Source organism: Anser anser, assembly GCF_964211835.1.
Source record: "Anser anser genome assembly, chromosome: 5".
Lineage (NCBI taxonomy): Eukaryota > Metazoa > Chordata > Aves > Anseriformes > Anatidae > Anser > Anser anser.
The window spans coordinates 41,704,250-41,719,489 of record NC_139725.1 but is presented as its reverse complement, the minus strand read 5'-3'; the positions used below and the strand labels follow the sequence as shown (position 1 = coordinate 41,719,489).

Below are 15,240 nucleotides of genomic sequence, written 5' to 3'. Positions count from 1 at the left end.
ACATCAGCTCTGCTGCACAGCAGAATTCTTTGGGGTATGTGGTAGTTTTGCGTGTCTGGGAGTCTTCCATCTGGCTAGTGTGGGTTTCCTAAACACTATAAAACCCCGCCTGTGGAGATTGTATATCTCTTATGGGCCCCATGGAGTTTATAATCTGCTTTTAATCATCGCACGAGGCAGCCAACACATCAGTCCTCATCAAGCAGCTTTTTCCACGTTGAATATCCTTTAATAACTTTTGATCCAGTTCTGAAAGTTCAGAGTTATTGCTGATTTTCATTGCTATCTTAGACTGCTACAAGAGTTTCTCCTCCCTCATCTCCTTCCTTTTGAACTCTCATAGCCATTGACTTCAATCATTTATTACAGTAAGTAAAAAATTCTTAGCACTGTGCCCTCACTTGCTTGTCTTTTGAATGTAGCCACCAGCATCTGTTTCACAGTAAAGTACAGGTCAGATCCTTAGCTGGGACAAATTAATGCAACTCAGTGCAACAGAGCTAAGCCAATTTACTGTAACTAAGAAACTAGCTCTACATTTAGTAGAAATGTCTAGTGTCTTGTCTTTGACAAGTCTTCAGAACTTACATCTCAAAATGCAAGCACCAGTTACATTATTCCCTATATGGTATTAAAAGATTACCAACTATTCAATCCCAGCAGAAATTCACAGCAGCAGACAACATGGTGGTTTTCATTAAAAGCAAAATCACTTTTGACATCTGCTAAATTATTTACTGACACAAATCAGTGAAACTATTAATATCTATGAAACCGTACTACTCATCTCCAGTAGCTAACATGATCTCACATTCAGGCTACAGTTTTGTAAAAAAAGAAAAAAAAAAAAGGAAAAAAAAAGAAAAAAAAAGCAGCCTAGTTTTAATAGGGGAGTCTGAACATCTAAATGTGTCATCCTAATAAAATAAGAAATCAAATTATTTTAATTGTTTTGAAAGGTGAAAATAAAAGACATGCATTTTCAAAATTTAAAATAAAACCGAGTTCTCTAACATTTGGTGGTTCCTCCAAAACAAATAGCTCTAAGTCCCAGTGAATGTACAACTTGTTTCTTTTGTGTCGTGCTTCTGCCTGCAATTTCTAATTAACTAGCTCCATTCTTATCTAAAACAAGTGACTGAAAGCATACAAGCTACAATATATACTTCAACTAAATATATGTAGGTATGATTTTAAAAGGGAGATAACTAGTTAACAACATTTGCATGAGGCAAAGAGGCTCAATCGGTATAATAAATCAGAAATGCTTGCTTTTAGCTTGTTCCCTGCATAGCTGTGCTGTACTGAATACAATCTGTACATTAAAGATACCATGTTTGCAGTTAAAAATCTCATGAGACTTTAGACCTATACATAAAGATACTTATTTTACTCTTTTCTGAGACACTGACCTGTATCCTCATTTAAAAATGAACACCACATCTTTATGTTATTAAATCTTTGTTTTGATCTATTAGTATTCACCAACGTGCCATTTTATACAACCCCGCACTGAATAGGCAAGGCTGGAGGTAACCATCTGCAGCTTTAAAGTCTGCGTTTGAATTGATGAAAAGAGCTTTGTGTGTTCATTGCCAAGTTTGATTCTTCCAGTCATTAGACATTCCCCTCAGATCGCATCAATGAAGCGGACTCTCTTACACCCATGTGTTAAATTCTCTTCTCCTCATGGTTTCCTTTGCCAGCTATACTCCAGAAAGACTACCGGGTCTTAGCCACATTCTTCTCACAGCTGTGTTAAAAAAGAGCATCAGAGCGTCTTCCCAAAATCCATATGTGTATCTGGTCAGTCCCCTGTCGGAGGGTCACCTCACATTGTGGTGTGATTATTCAAATATTCATTCTTGTTCTTGAACTGCACTGCTCCGACCACTCTGGGAAAGATTAGACCCTCCAGCAAGCACCGGAGAACGTCTTGGACGTCAATGTGAAATGCACACAACTCCTGTACTAGCAAGGCAGATTAGTTTTACTTGCAGAGGAAGGGGACTCTAGCCACTTAGTTAATATGCAGCCCTTATTTCTTTTATTTTTTTTACTCTTTTTAATGTGTCAGATGCTGGTAAGAAATGTTTGTTTTTGTTGTCTCATTGATGGACTTATTTATCAGCATAAGCTAAGAAGCAAAACTAAGTGAACAACTCTGAAAACAGAAATGATGTTCAGAAACGCTGGAGGGAAATCCAGAAGCACTCAGAATGGGTGCATTCCAATAACAGTGAAAATTAGGTGGCCAGAAAACCCACACCTTAGGAAGTAAAGCAAAGATAGTATTTCTTTTATGAGAGACAGTAATTTAATTTGATAAAACTACCTGCTTATTCAGAAGATAGCTTATTTTTTTCTTGTACTCAATAAACTGAAATATTTTATCCAAATTTGTAACTCTCCTGCCTTCCACCTTAAAAGCAAAAAAGAAAAGGAAAAAACAAAACAAAACAAAACAACAACACCAAAAAAAAAAAGGAAAAGGTTTCTTTAATAGTTAAGAACAAAACAAGTAAGAATTTCCGGCTCACATCACTTTTATAATTGCTTTGTTCATAGTAAGAACTACTTTGACAAAGTGTGCTGAGTATATCTATCACGATTTATGCTGATTTTCATACCTGTATATTTTAGCATTGCACCATCACTTCATGGATTTGAGTTTGCTTTTAGAAGCAGAAAGGCTACATAGAAATTCTACATGCATACCTTCCGCTACAAACTTAGACATGCAGGTCTGTGAGTATGCGAGTATGACTGCTCACATATGCAGAGCTACACTTTACTGAGATGGAATCATTAAATTGTGAGAAAAAAAAAATAAAGCCCTCAAAGACAAATTGCATTAAAATTCCCCCCAGCTGCAAAGCTGTTGCAGAAAAATAGAACATTTCCTGAAAAAAAAATACATCAAAAGTGGCCTCAACCTTTACTGATAATTGGCTAATATTGATTTGGTATTACATTATAACCTCCTCTGATCTCACTGTCACCAGTAGCCACTCCTCGATCCCAGAGGCTCCAGCAGGAAGGACAGTTTTAAAATATCTTGCTTCCTCTGCTGGCAGAGGCCTTAATTAATTCACAGGCTTTCCCAGCCACCTTCTCCAGGTCAGCCCCATTTCCCTTCTGGGGCTGCACCAGCTGGCTCCTGGCTTCTCCAGCAGGACAAACTTGCGGGGGGCCTGTGGCGCCACGCCAGAGCTCCTGGGGAGTCTGTGCCACTGTCCGTGTTCTTTGTTAATGTTAATGACATATCAAAAATTATATGCTCTACAGAACATAAGTTAAAAATCTTAAGTACCCCACAAATTGTCATAATTTCCTACTGAATAAGTATATGAATAAATATGCACTGTGTTATGTGTACATATACACATTTATTTACACACTTCACACAGTTAAAATGTGTATTTGTTTTATAAACTAGAATAGTGCTCTATTCAAAGTCTAATATATACCTTGTTAGTATTTCAAAATCAAAATAGATTCAAACAAATGCTGCTACTCTCTCTCTGGCTAGATCAGGGCTACTTTCCAACCATCACTATTTTCTGTTTCGCACCACCACCCCTGCTAGGACTGCAAATCGTCTTTACAAGCAAGAGTACACAGTTGCAATTCATATATCACACTGCAGTGAGCTGATGCGAGGTGTTCACACCACTTCAGTATCAACAGAATTTGACTATACCTAAGTTCACTACTAAGAGATTCCAATATATCCCCCTTCTGGTTCCCAGCTGCTGTTTCATACAGGATAGGATCCAGAAATTTTTTAGATGCTTTGTGTCCTGATGACTGAAAGCCCAGGACCACTGTTCTGACTTCAGTCTTGCACTTAGCAACAATTGCAGGTAGGTACACAAATTAAAGAAATTATGGCAACACTGTGCAGAAATTCCATCCCCATTGCAAGCTCTGCATGTGATGCTGTCTGCAAACACTCAAGTTTTTAGGAATATTAAAAAATTCTTTAATGCTGCCAGATAACAGATTAGCAAAGGCACAGTGAACACTATGAAATTACATGATAGGAAGATACAAAGTACATCTTTTTCAACTTTATTTTAATTATTCTAATTATATTCTTTCTTAGTGAAGCTAATAATTATTCTCCTCTTCAGAGTTTTAACTGTTGCTTATGTTATTCAGATATTTTACTGATTAATATTGGGAAACTACTTCATATAGCTGCTAAATATCTCTCTCACCAGAATTAAATGTTACTTGGGCATTTAGAAGAATGGCAAATCAGGTAAACAGACATTTAAAATCCTATTTGGGCTATGAAATGTAGCATCACATTTCAAATTACAAGCAGCTTGCTCTTAAGACAGTACTAATAATTAATACTACTGTAATTAATACCAAGAAGTCTTTCAGTTGACAGGTTTATAAATTGCCAGTTCCTTTCTGAAATGTAGAGCATCCTACATCTTGGAAATAAAAAGCAAAGCTAACAAATGAGTTCCTGCCTAATTGCCAAACACTGATTTGTATGAAGCAGTTGAATCTACAAAGGAATTGGGAATTCTCAGCCTGGTTTCCCTGCTGATGAGTAAGAACTGTCTGTGTAGTTCTCCCAGAGGTGTCAGAGGAATCTCTATAGTGTCACACAAGGGTTCTTAGCTCAAAGTAAACACACTTTCCACAAACTCAGCTGCTTAATCTGTTTGCAGGTTGAATTATAAGATGGGGGTGGATGACTCTGGGTGCTGGGAAGACGCACAGAGCATTTCCACAGTTTCTTGGTAAAAAAGGCATGCTATTGTCATCAAAAGGCTTCAACCAATTGTTTGATTTTGCTATAGGCTCAGTGGTGTGATCTTAGCAATAATGAAAACTAACCTCACCAAAATTTTCCCAAGTATTTGAGCATGTTAAATTGCATACGTATTTTTTACTATAGCAGTGCATCACCACTACTTTAATTCAGGTTGTGCTTGCACTTCTACTCTAGGCACTGTGGTTACATCGGATTAAACAAGAATTCTCTAAAACAAGAACAAAACAAAAACATTCTTCACTTAAATATAGGTTGTCAGTAAGCGTTTATAAATAAAACAAAACACAACAACTTTAAAATCAAGCAGTGTACAGAAAGGTTTAGCCAACATTCACTTTTAGGTGCTGCAATTATTTTTCATAGTTTTATTTTTATCAAGCATGTTTAATGCACCTGCTGAAGTTTCAAAAACATCTAAATGTTCAGAATAAAGATCTGAATGATTCTCAGCCACTGGAGGTTTTAAAGAGATGACTGATGTATTTTCATATACATATATTAATTATATTTTAGGTAGTTAAAAATAATTCTTAATAATATAAAAATGTAATTTGCATATTTTGTAATAGGAAACATCAGCATGATTTCCTTTTTAAACAGGAAGAACTCTTATTAGGTCCTTGCAATATATTATAAGCCAACTCCTAGCTACTCTCGAAATATGTTACAGACATTAAAGTTGAAGAAAAATATGGACTGATGGGAAAATCTGCAACTCAGCCTTGACAGCCTTGGAAGGGTGTGAGAAGGGTATTTTGCAGCTGATAAATGCAATGCAGCAATGAGAAACACCAGACTATGAAGAGGCAAAGCCTATACATTTGCCTATATCCCAGCAATCAGACCTTCAGAAGCTTCTGTGCTAGTAATAACTTGTCACAATAAGGACTTCAACAGAGATGAACTTCAGGTTTTGAAGTTCAGTAACCTTTCAACAGGGAATTGTACGGTGGGAAGGAGAATGCAATCCCTGCACATCCATTCAGAGACTTCCTGCCGATTTCAGTGACATTTTGAAGCCATCCCCTAAACAACCTCATCTGCATTTCCTGTATGAATCATGCCAGACAAGAAATCATGAGAACCTGAAGGTTCTACCATGCAATTATAAAGGCAAATACTCTGTTGCTATAGAATTGCCATGGGTGTAAATGATTCATCAGAAATGGAAACACTTTCCTTGTGCCTTGCACATGCAGTTTCCATAACAGTACTGACAGGCACACTCTCTTCCATAGCGATATATAACTGTTAAAATAATTGGCTTCATAACTAAGTAAGTAATGAGCTGAACAGTCAACAAAAAAGGAATCATTTTAAAGGAACTTAGTTCTGAGTACAACAGCATTTTCAGTCACAGGTAAAAGAACAATGTTTCATTTGTTTTCCCACTACAAGTTTTCCTGAAAGAAGGCAAATGACTTACTTCTGAACTTTTTCGTTGGCCTCCTTTGAAACCTCCAAGGCCTTTTGGAGCTTCATCTCAGTGTTCTTCTGCTCTGACTGAGCTTGCTGCAGCTGAGCTGCCAGTTCTTCAATCTGGCCATAGGTAAGGGTCACAACATCCTCCCTGTCTTTCAGTCTACCTTCAGAAGTACTGAAAGCATGGTTAAGCCAGTCCTTCGGGCTCATCCCTTGAGACAAAGGTTTGTGTGAACTGGGGGAAAAAAAACCATACAGTTCATTAAGGTGCAGCCTAAGGCTGAACTGCAAGAATACTACACTCGGTTTAATTAATATTTTTAATATTATCATATACGGATCTATATGCATTAATACCAATATTATTTCAAAGGTGATGTGAAACAAGAGAATACCTCATTTCCACATGGGTCTTCTACAAGTATGTAACAACTAGCAGAATTTTAAAAAGTCAAAAACCTGTTAAACAAACTTACAAAGTAGTAGTATTTTTCAACTGCATTATTCTCCCAATCACTTTATGACCTGCAGGAAAAAGCTGTTATTGTGATTTACATGAAGTTGAATTAATCAGTGTAAGTTACTGATATGTTATTATCTCATGATACAGAGGCCTCTCTTTTAGCAAGCAGACTCATCAACTGAAGGGAGTTTATTTGCAAAATTGAAGATTTTTCAATACAATGAAAGGAATAAAAGTGTTACAATGTACAAACATAATTAAGATATCAGGATTTATTAGAAATATGATTTGTGCATGCTAATCAATTCTAAAGGCCCTCAGTCGATATTTTTGTGAGATGGAACTTAAATGTTTCTTGATGCTGGTTTAAATAAGCTAGTAACACATATACTGTGATACACTATGTCTTAAATAGCTTCTTTGTGATAGACAGAGATAGGTTACTTGCCAGCATCAGAGTTTTATTGCTGGATACTTCAACATGTATAGCGTCCTTCACTGTTTTATTACTGGACACTTCAACATACTCCACCATAACTTCTTGGAAAGACTTTCCTGAGTCACTGTTTTGGTTTGACTTAGGGAGAAAGTAGACATGTTTACCAACTATTGCACACTGAAGTGCCACAGGTGTATACTCAACTCATTCAGTTTTATACACAATTTTGAGTTATATTCACAGAGATACCAAATCATACAGCACAAAATAGTAACGTCTTGTTTCATTGATGACCATGTAAACATCAAACATTATTTCAGCATAAATTTCTAGTAGCAGTGGAGACTGATTGTAATACTCAAGATATTCTGCATGACAGCAGGTGGTATGCAATAGCATACGTTCTTCCTTTCTAGTTTATTAAGATGTTTGTACAGAAAACATCCTTCATTCTGTCAGTCCATAGAGGAAAATCATATACAAACTAAAATATAATACACATAGATAAAAAACTGTTCATGAACTAATGGAAATCTAAAAGCTGAAAGGTCAGTGTTGATATGTCATTATGCCTACTACCTGAGGTTGTCTGAAAATAAAGTGAAGAACATTTTCAATTAAATTAAGATATTGAAAATATAAATATTTGTAAAGGGACATTAAAATCTCTAGAAAATCTCTAGAACATACTCATTAAAGGTTGCACATAAAATTTACTGATTGAAATTCCACTATGGTCAAGCATTGATAACCACAGGAAAATACAAAGATATGCAAATAATGCTGAAAGATGGGTACTGAAATACCACTAATGTCTACTTCTTAAACACCTGGCACAAGAATAAAATGAAAAAAAAAATGCTGAGAAGCTAAACTGTTCAGTGAATATATGGGTCGTTGGTTTTCAAAAAAACAAACAAGCAAAGAAAAAAACTAACTTGTTTATACCAGCTGAGAGCTTTTTTTAAAAAAATATTTTCCTTTCTAGAACATAAGAAAAACATGGCCTTTTATTTAGATTCTAAATCTAAAATTCTGTCCCTGTCTGGCTACAACTGGGCTCCTTCTGAAAGACTCGCCCTGAATAATACAGTATGCAATACACAGTTACGTGTTTAACTCATAATGATTGCATCTGAGATTCTGACGTATATATTTTGTAAGCCAGTGCAATTCATATAGATAAAGGCACCGTGGTTGATAAATCTTTCAAACATTTTTTTAGGACCATACAATTTCCTAAGTTCCAGAAGATTATTTCTTCAAATAATATTGATGCTATAAATCAAAAATAAATGAGAGTTCTAGGCCTGAAAAATGGTTCACAGAAGCATTCAAACTGTTCCTTGATTTAAGGAATTCACACTTTCATTATAAAAAAAAAAACAACACCAACTTTTGCTTACTATGGCAGTATGAGTCTAACAATTTTTGATTAAGCCTGGGTCTGAGAGCTGCAGTTAATGGTCCTCCTTAGCCATATCCAGGAAGAAGAAAAAGTCAAATGTGATGAAGTCACTTATGCAGCTCTGGCAGATAGCAAGAGGTCCCCCCAAAGTCAGAACACCTTCAAGCTTGCCATAGATTTCGCTAGTTATAACTGTTCCCAGAGGGACTTGTCACTGGCTGAAAATCAACTGCATGAAGTGCTGCTCTTATAACACTTCTCTCTTTACCAGGCATACTTTTGGTGCAAGGTGAGAAATGATTTTCCACCTGAAGCAATTACTGAACAACCTTCCACCTAAAGGGGTGGGGGGAAATAAAAAAACAAACATTCCCTATTTGTTCCCTCTTTCCTCCCCATCTCCGGTGATAAACATATCCAGTGTTTCCAAATGCATGCCGGTCTGACCTTGGTTTTCACCACAAATGTCTCTGACACTCAAGTTCTGGAGACTGCTCAAACCTCAGCCTGCACTTGGGATGGCTTTGAAGAGGGTCCCTTCATAGTGCTGAGACCACTCAAAGGCTAGACAGCATTGATACCTTGAAAATACTACCTCAGAGGTGCTCTTGGGAAACAATCCAATAAGAAAATATTAAAAAAAAAAAAAGTTCATAACACCTAGAAGGACTTTGACATTTTCCTGCAAAGCAGAGGAAATAAAATGGTCAAGTTCGCATTACAAATGAGTCAGGAGCCTGACAGCTGGTAGACAGGTAACTAGATGACATTGCCCTACCATAGACAAATATTTTAGTAGCCTTCCTTCCTCTGCAATTACAGATATTAAGAGAACTGTTTCCTCTTCAGTACAACCTCCAAAACATCTTTCACTAATTTAACTGACGGCACCATCTGTGTTAGCTCAGGCCACAGACCATGTTACAACATTAGTGCATGTTATGCATAACACAGGCTATGTTCTGTGCATTCTTACAGTCCATCATAGAGTGTCACTACCTCATCTGTAGGATGAGCTCAGGTATCCTCTGTATTTTATATTCTCTCACCAAACCCAACAATAAGCACTTGTTGGGCAGAGCCCACTAATGATTTTCTTCTCTGTGTCAGCTGGTGATAAAACCTTAGGATTTTACAGAATAACATGTTGACTGATAAGCACTGATCATGCATGTCCCTACCACCAAACTCAATCACTTTTGAATTTGGATCCATAGTGAACTGTAGGTTGAATCTCAACATTCTCTCCTGAAATGATCTGGAGAAACCTGTGACTTGCATTGTCTGCATGCTGTATGATTGAAGCACATGTTCATTATTTATAGTGCAAGCTTGAACTGACGATCATCCATCTTAGAACTTCCATTTTTCAACATATACAAATTAAAGGCCACTACATTGTGCCTCCTCGGGCCTCAATCTTTTCACCTTTAATAAGAGCAATGACTAACTACCTTTGCAAGGTGCTCTGAGCTTCACTACTGAAAAGGGACTTGTCACTGTTGAAGCATGTTAGATCCAGCATAGTTTGAATTTAGGAAAAATGAAACCCAGATGGTCTTCTGGTGACATCAAGCATCAAACATTCTCTTTTGGATCTCACTTCATTCTCCAAGCGCCAAGCACCCTGCAGTACCCACACCATTCCCAAGGGACCAGCCTGGTAGAGGTAGCAAGGACTTAGGGCACGTGATTTAATCATTTGAGCCTTTCTCGAGGTTGAGGGACTGCTGAGACATGCTTTCAACAAGAAATAATTGGAAGCCAAACCTCCTTTACAAACCCTTCACTTACAGAGATGCACAGTAATCAAAAGTCACCTCATGCAGCCAGTAGATAAATCGCTCAGGCAGCACAGATTCATGTCAGTGATACGCACATGACATCCAGCACCACCTATCATTCCTCACATTCACCACGGCATCAAATGGTCCAGGACTCCCACAGAAATAGCTTATGGATGACTAATATTTGGTTGAAGCAGAATCCAAGCAAAACATACATGATATGATACCAATAAGTAGAAGGAAGCATTCTGGAGATTTTTGCAGCTGTGGTACTATCCTCTTCAGGTAAGTGCAGACCCATGGTTAATAGCTTGTGATCAAGAAATGCTTCTGAATTTCCTGAGCACAAGATGCTATCCCCAGCAGCACCTGGAGCTGGTCCCTCTATGATCTCTAATTGATTAATTAGAGTCTGGCAGATGATAACTTAAGCATTAGCTTTTTTCAGACATATGTCAGTTCTCGGATACAGTGCATCAGAGTTTACAGAAGAGAATACTGTATGTTTTATGCTTTAATCACAAATATAATACTTGATACAGATTAACATGACTCATACAACACCAGGATTCCATGATGTACCTGTGTTAATTGCAATATACACAACCACAGGCTATCAGATTTCTTCCAAGAATTAAGGCACTGAGTTTTCAACACAACAGCATCTTTTGTAGATGCTCTTCAGAGTTTATTTGACTACACGCTATTCCTACAACCAAGATTGCTTTAAAATGTTCCTCTCATGTTTTGACATGGAATTGGCTGTAGTAGAGTATTTTTGTCTAGCATTCACAGAGTGAGACTATCCAGCCCTGAAGCCTAGCTTCTGTGTAAAATTAATCTGATATTTTAAAAATAATTGTATTTTGTACAGTGCTTACTTTACCATACTAGAAGTTGCAAGAAAGGATTTTGCTATCTTTTATCTGCTCTTTATTGCCAATTCATATCCTTTGTCCATTCTTAAATATTTGCCAATGGCTTTAGTTAACAAAATAACTTTAAGGTAGTATTTGTAATACTGTAGTTATTCCCTACAGTAATAGATTGTTTAGGTAACACTGCAAATACAGAGGGAACCTTATCTATTAATCGAAGACAGAACTGGCATCAAGTCATCAAGAGTGACCTCAGTATTTGAATATAAAGGATGTTTAAGATGGTGCCAACACCTCCACATTGTACAGCATATCACAGAATCCCGACTGCCTTTCCTGGGCAGCACTATCATCGTAGCTACAACCGAATGGATCCTGTTTCAGCTGAACATGGCAGGCAGGCAGGAGGGGCACAGGCAGCCCGGGGACAAGAGGTTTTTCCACCTTCCCAGATCCTGGGTTCTCTGATGGCTGCCGGAGGCCTCTCCATGGACATGGATGAGTGCAGGGGTGTGAGAGTGGGTGGTGTAAAGCCAGTGATGCTGGCTGTCAGCCAGCTGGGAAATTGCCTATGTCAGGGATTTGCAGAAACACAAACCAGGTGGAATCAAGATGGAGGATCCTGTCCTAAATGTCATAGTGGCTTACTTTTCATACCTTCAGTATGCTTTTGACAACATCAGTTTTAAGAACAGTGCACTTTTGTCTTCAAAACTAAACATAATTAAGAAAGCAGTAACTCTGGTTGTGTGCTGAATTAATAGAGCTTTTGGTACGCCAACCAAAACAGGTAGAAAATGGACACAGTATGTATTGCTTGTGCCTTTTTTGGTGATCCTTGCCAAGAGTTTCATTCTGAACACTGCCTCTTACATGGAAACCAGGTATTGTGGGATAGATGGACATTAGGCCTTCAGAGCAGGCATGTCAGGATCAGCTCCTACAGATCCACACATCTACCACCAACCAGGTCTGGACGGCAGCCCCCTTGGCTCCTGCTGACTTCACTGCACTTGGCAGTATGCAGTACATGGCTGGCTTGAAGATCTAGTCTCCAAAATGCCAGCCATGGAAATCTTTCCTGTTGACATGGGAAATGTGCACATTCAAGGGTCAGGCATTTCTGCTCTGAGACTTAAATAACATCTCCTGTCACCGTAGTTTGAATTTAGACTCGCCTGCAGAGCTAAGAAAATCTAGCAGAGATATCTTTGTTAGAAATTATGCATGAAGTTAGGGCTAATTTGGTTTGTGTCTTTAGTTTCTTTTACAGCCTCTCACTGCTAAGGATAATGGCTTCTGATTTCCATTTTATGTGTGACCTACACACAAACAATTCTGTTTGGAATGGACAAAATCCTTCTACAAAAAACATTAATACTAGTGTATCACCTCTTGTATTGGATAAACTGAAGTAATTCAGACAGAACAAATAAGAATCCTGACCCTGAAAACTGATGTAATCAGTGGAGTATCCAGTCAGTAGAAAGTGATACTTCATATATACATCCACCCATATATACATGTACATAAAATAAATCTGATAGCACAGGTATAGATCATAACACGGGCATCAGAATCACCTGAAAACAAGTTCAGTGTAATGACTATGTGCTGTTGACTTTTATTTTTGTCTCCAGGGAATACTGTTTACTTTGCTTTAAAATTTATATGAGTCATTTTGTTACATGTGCCTTTTTTTAATTAGTTTGAAGGAAACAGTCATTTGAGAAAGAGAGCGGAAATCAATTCTGATTCGATACTGATAGCTACTGTGCGATGTAAACTGTGTGTTCTTTCTAATTAAATGTAAACATGTTCAGTTCTAAAGTCCAGCAGTGATGACAACAACTACTAGAAAGGATTGCTTAAGCCCTGGTCAACTGATTCTTGTGAACCTTTTGTTCATACCGTAGGTGAGCTTGTGCAATCTGTCGTAGGGTGATCGCCAGTTGTAACTGACTTTATTTTAGGTCATCTTCAGAGAAAAGACTTGACAAGAATGTGGAGCACTCTGTAATACCTCAAGTTACCCATTAACTATGTCCTTCTGATAGCTAATCAATAGCATTGCATGGAGCCAAACACACTGCACTGAACTGCCCCTCTTCCAAAAGCCAAGTCTTGGTAAATATTTAATGGCAGTAAAGGTGTTTTGACTGTTATCAATCTGATATGTTAAAGAACTCTTGAAAGAAACTTTATCTTGCTTCTTTCTGCATAAATAATTTGTTCAGTTACAATTTTAGTCTTATGCAAAAGCACTTAAATTAATGATCTAATGCTTTTAAATCAAAGCTTTGGACAGAGAAAATAAAGTTTCAATGCCCATAACACATACACACACACAAAAAAAGAAGAAAAATCAAAGTTTATTTCCTTGATAAAATGCCAGCTAGAAATATACATCAAGGAACCCAGCCCTTTATACTGTAGTAGTAGATACTGTGCCAGACTTGCTCAAAACCTGTTATACAAGTGCACATTTGAGATTTTCTTTCAGGGCTTTAGTTTCTGTAAAATTCCTAGCTCTTGCTCACATCAAGATGGCCTAGGATTTTTAGCTTCTTTTCATCAGGGAAAAACTCAACCCTTTATATATTAATATACAGTGACTTTTTTTTCCTATAGAGTGAATATTCCCATTTTCAGATGGGTATATTCTCAGCTAATGAGTTTTATTAAGTGTTCTTCTGTTTTGTATTTTTCTGTGCAAGGCAGTTCACTTAACAGATAAACACTTTTATCCTGATTCTTTAACACCTAGTGCATGTAAGCCTCTGCTCCAGCCAGGTAGGATCTGAATGTCTCCTAAGAGACTTACATAGGATTATTCCATACCTCTGTGCTAATGTCACAGGACAGAGAACAGAGGAGTCTCCTGACCCCCTCCACCAGCACAGTCTTACAGCCTTCTCTGCATGATTCAACTTCACTATGAGACTAAGCATATTGAAGAAACTGATTCAGCAGTGGATCCAAGCTTTTTCTTGGAAAATAATCTGGGAATAAAACATTGATAGTGTTTCAGCTTCCAAAATGTGAATCACCGTAAATATTTTCCCAGAAGTATAAGTACTATTTTTTTCCCCAGTGTTTAAATGGCCTCTTTAGTGCTCTTGATGCTATTCAATAGATTTCCAAAATAAAGATCACAGGAATAATTCCCAAACACTGGCGTAGATAAACTGGACAGCCAGGAGTTTTCAAATCAATAGTAATTGTCTCTGATGAAAACAGCATTAATTAAAATCATAAAGGCCTGTAAATCAATCAGGCAGTAAAGCGCATGGCACCATTCAGAAACGACCAGCTGAAGAAAGCCTGTTACTAATAACCTTAGAAAATATCTTGTATTTATTACAATGTTATCTTTATAAATCAGACACGATTGTGAATTTTATGGCTGTCCTGATTTGCTATTGTGATCACATGGCTTAACTCCCCCACTGAACCAGAAAAGCAAGAGGCAAATCTGTCTCGGACAGAGGGCTAGAAGCCAGCCCTGCTTTCCAGCATAGCCAGGAACATCCAGCTGAGTAGATGGAAGAGAAGTGTCTCTCCAGGAGAATGCAATTAAAAGAAACACGAAGAATGGAAACGTGTTTCAAAGATGGAATAACCAAACACATATGGAATTTGAGAGAGAGATGATCTAATGGATGAGATGAGTTGCCCTAAAGCTAGAAACCCTGTGTAACTGACCTGGGAAGGGATTCACATGGGGCTCTGCTCTCTTATCATTCCTTAGTTAGTGAATGATTCAGCTGGGTTAAACTCTCTGAATATCTTTTTTAAAAAAAAATTAACTTTTTTTTTTTTCTTGAGTATACTTCTCCCCATACCCAGAAAAATAGAGTGTACTTGAAAAATTTTGTCTGATTTTTCTTACAAGCGTTACTGAAAAATATTAAGCAACTCTGACCACGGTGGAACAAGGTGTCCTGTGCTCCAGCACATGCCTGGCTGTGGTCACCAATGTGCCAGGAAGTGAGGTACATTGATGCACTCTATGTGAGTGTGCCCAGAACATGGTTTCTCTGCT

The 15,240-nt window shown here is 37.6% G+C and overlaps 2 protein-coding genes across 15 annotated transcripts in view; one reads left to right on the top strand and one right to left on the bottom strand.

The window, feature by feature from the left end:
* Positions 1–15,240, bottom strand: part of MIPOL1 (mirror-image polydactyly 1) — a 192,850-nt gene that overhangs the window by 17,662 nt on the left and 159,948 nt on the right. For all 14 annotated transcript variants that reach the window (XM_083837762.1, XM_083837763.1, XM_083837773.1 and 11 more), the window contains one exon: positions 6,225–6,455. In XM_083837762.1, coding sequence (XP_083693888.1) covers positions 6,225–6,455 — 231 coding nt within the window. The remainder of the gene's footprint in view (positions 1–6,224; positions 6,456–15,240) is intronic.
* Positions 1–15,240, top strand: part of LOC310900198 (uncharacterized protein) — a 61,740-nt gene that overhangs the window by 37,395 nt on the left and 9,105 nt on the right. The window lies entirely within an intron of this gene.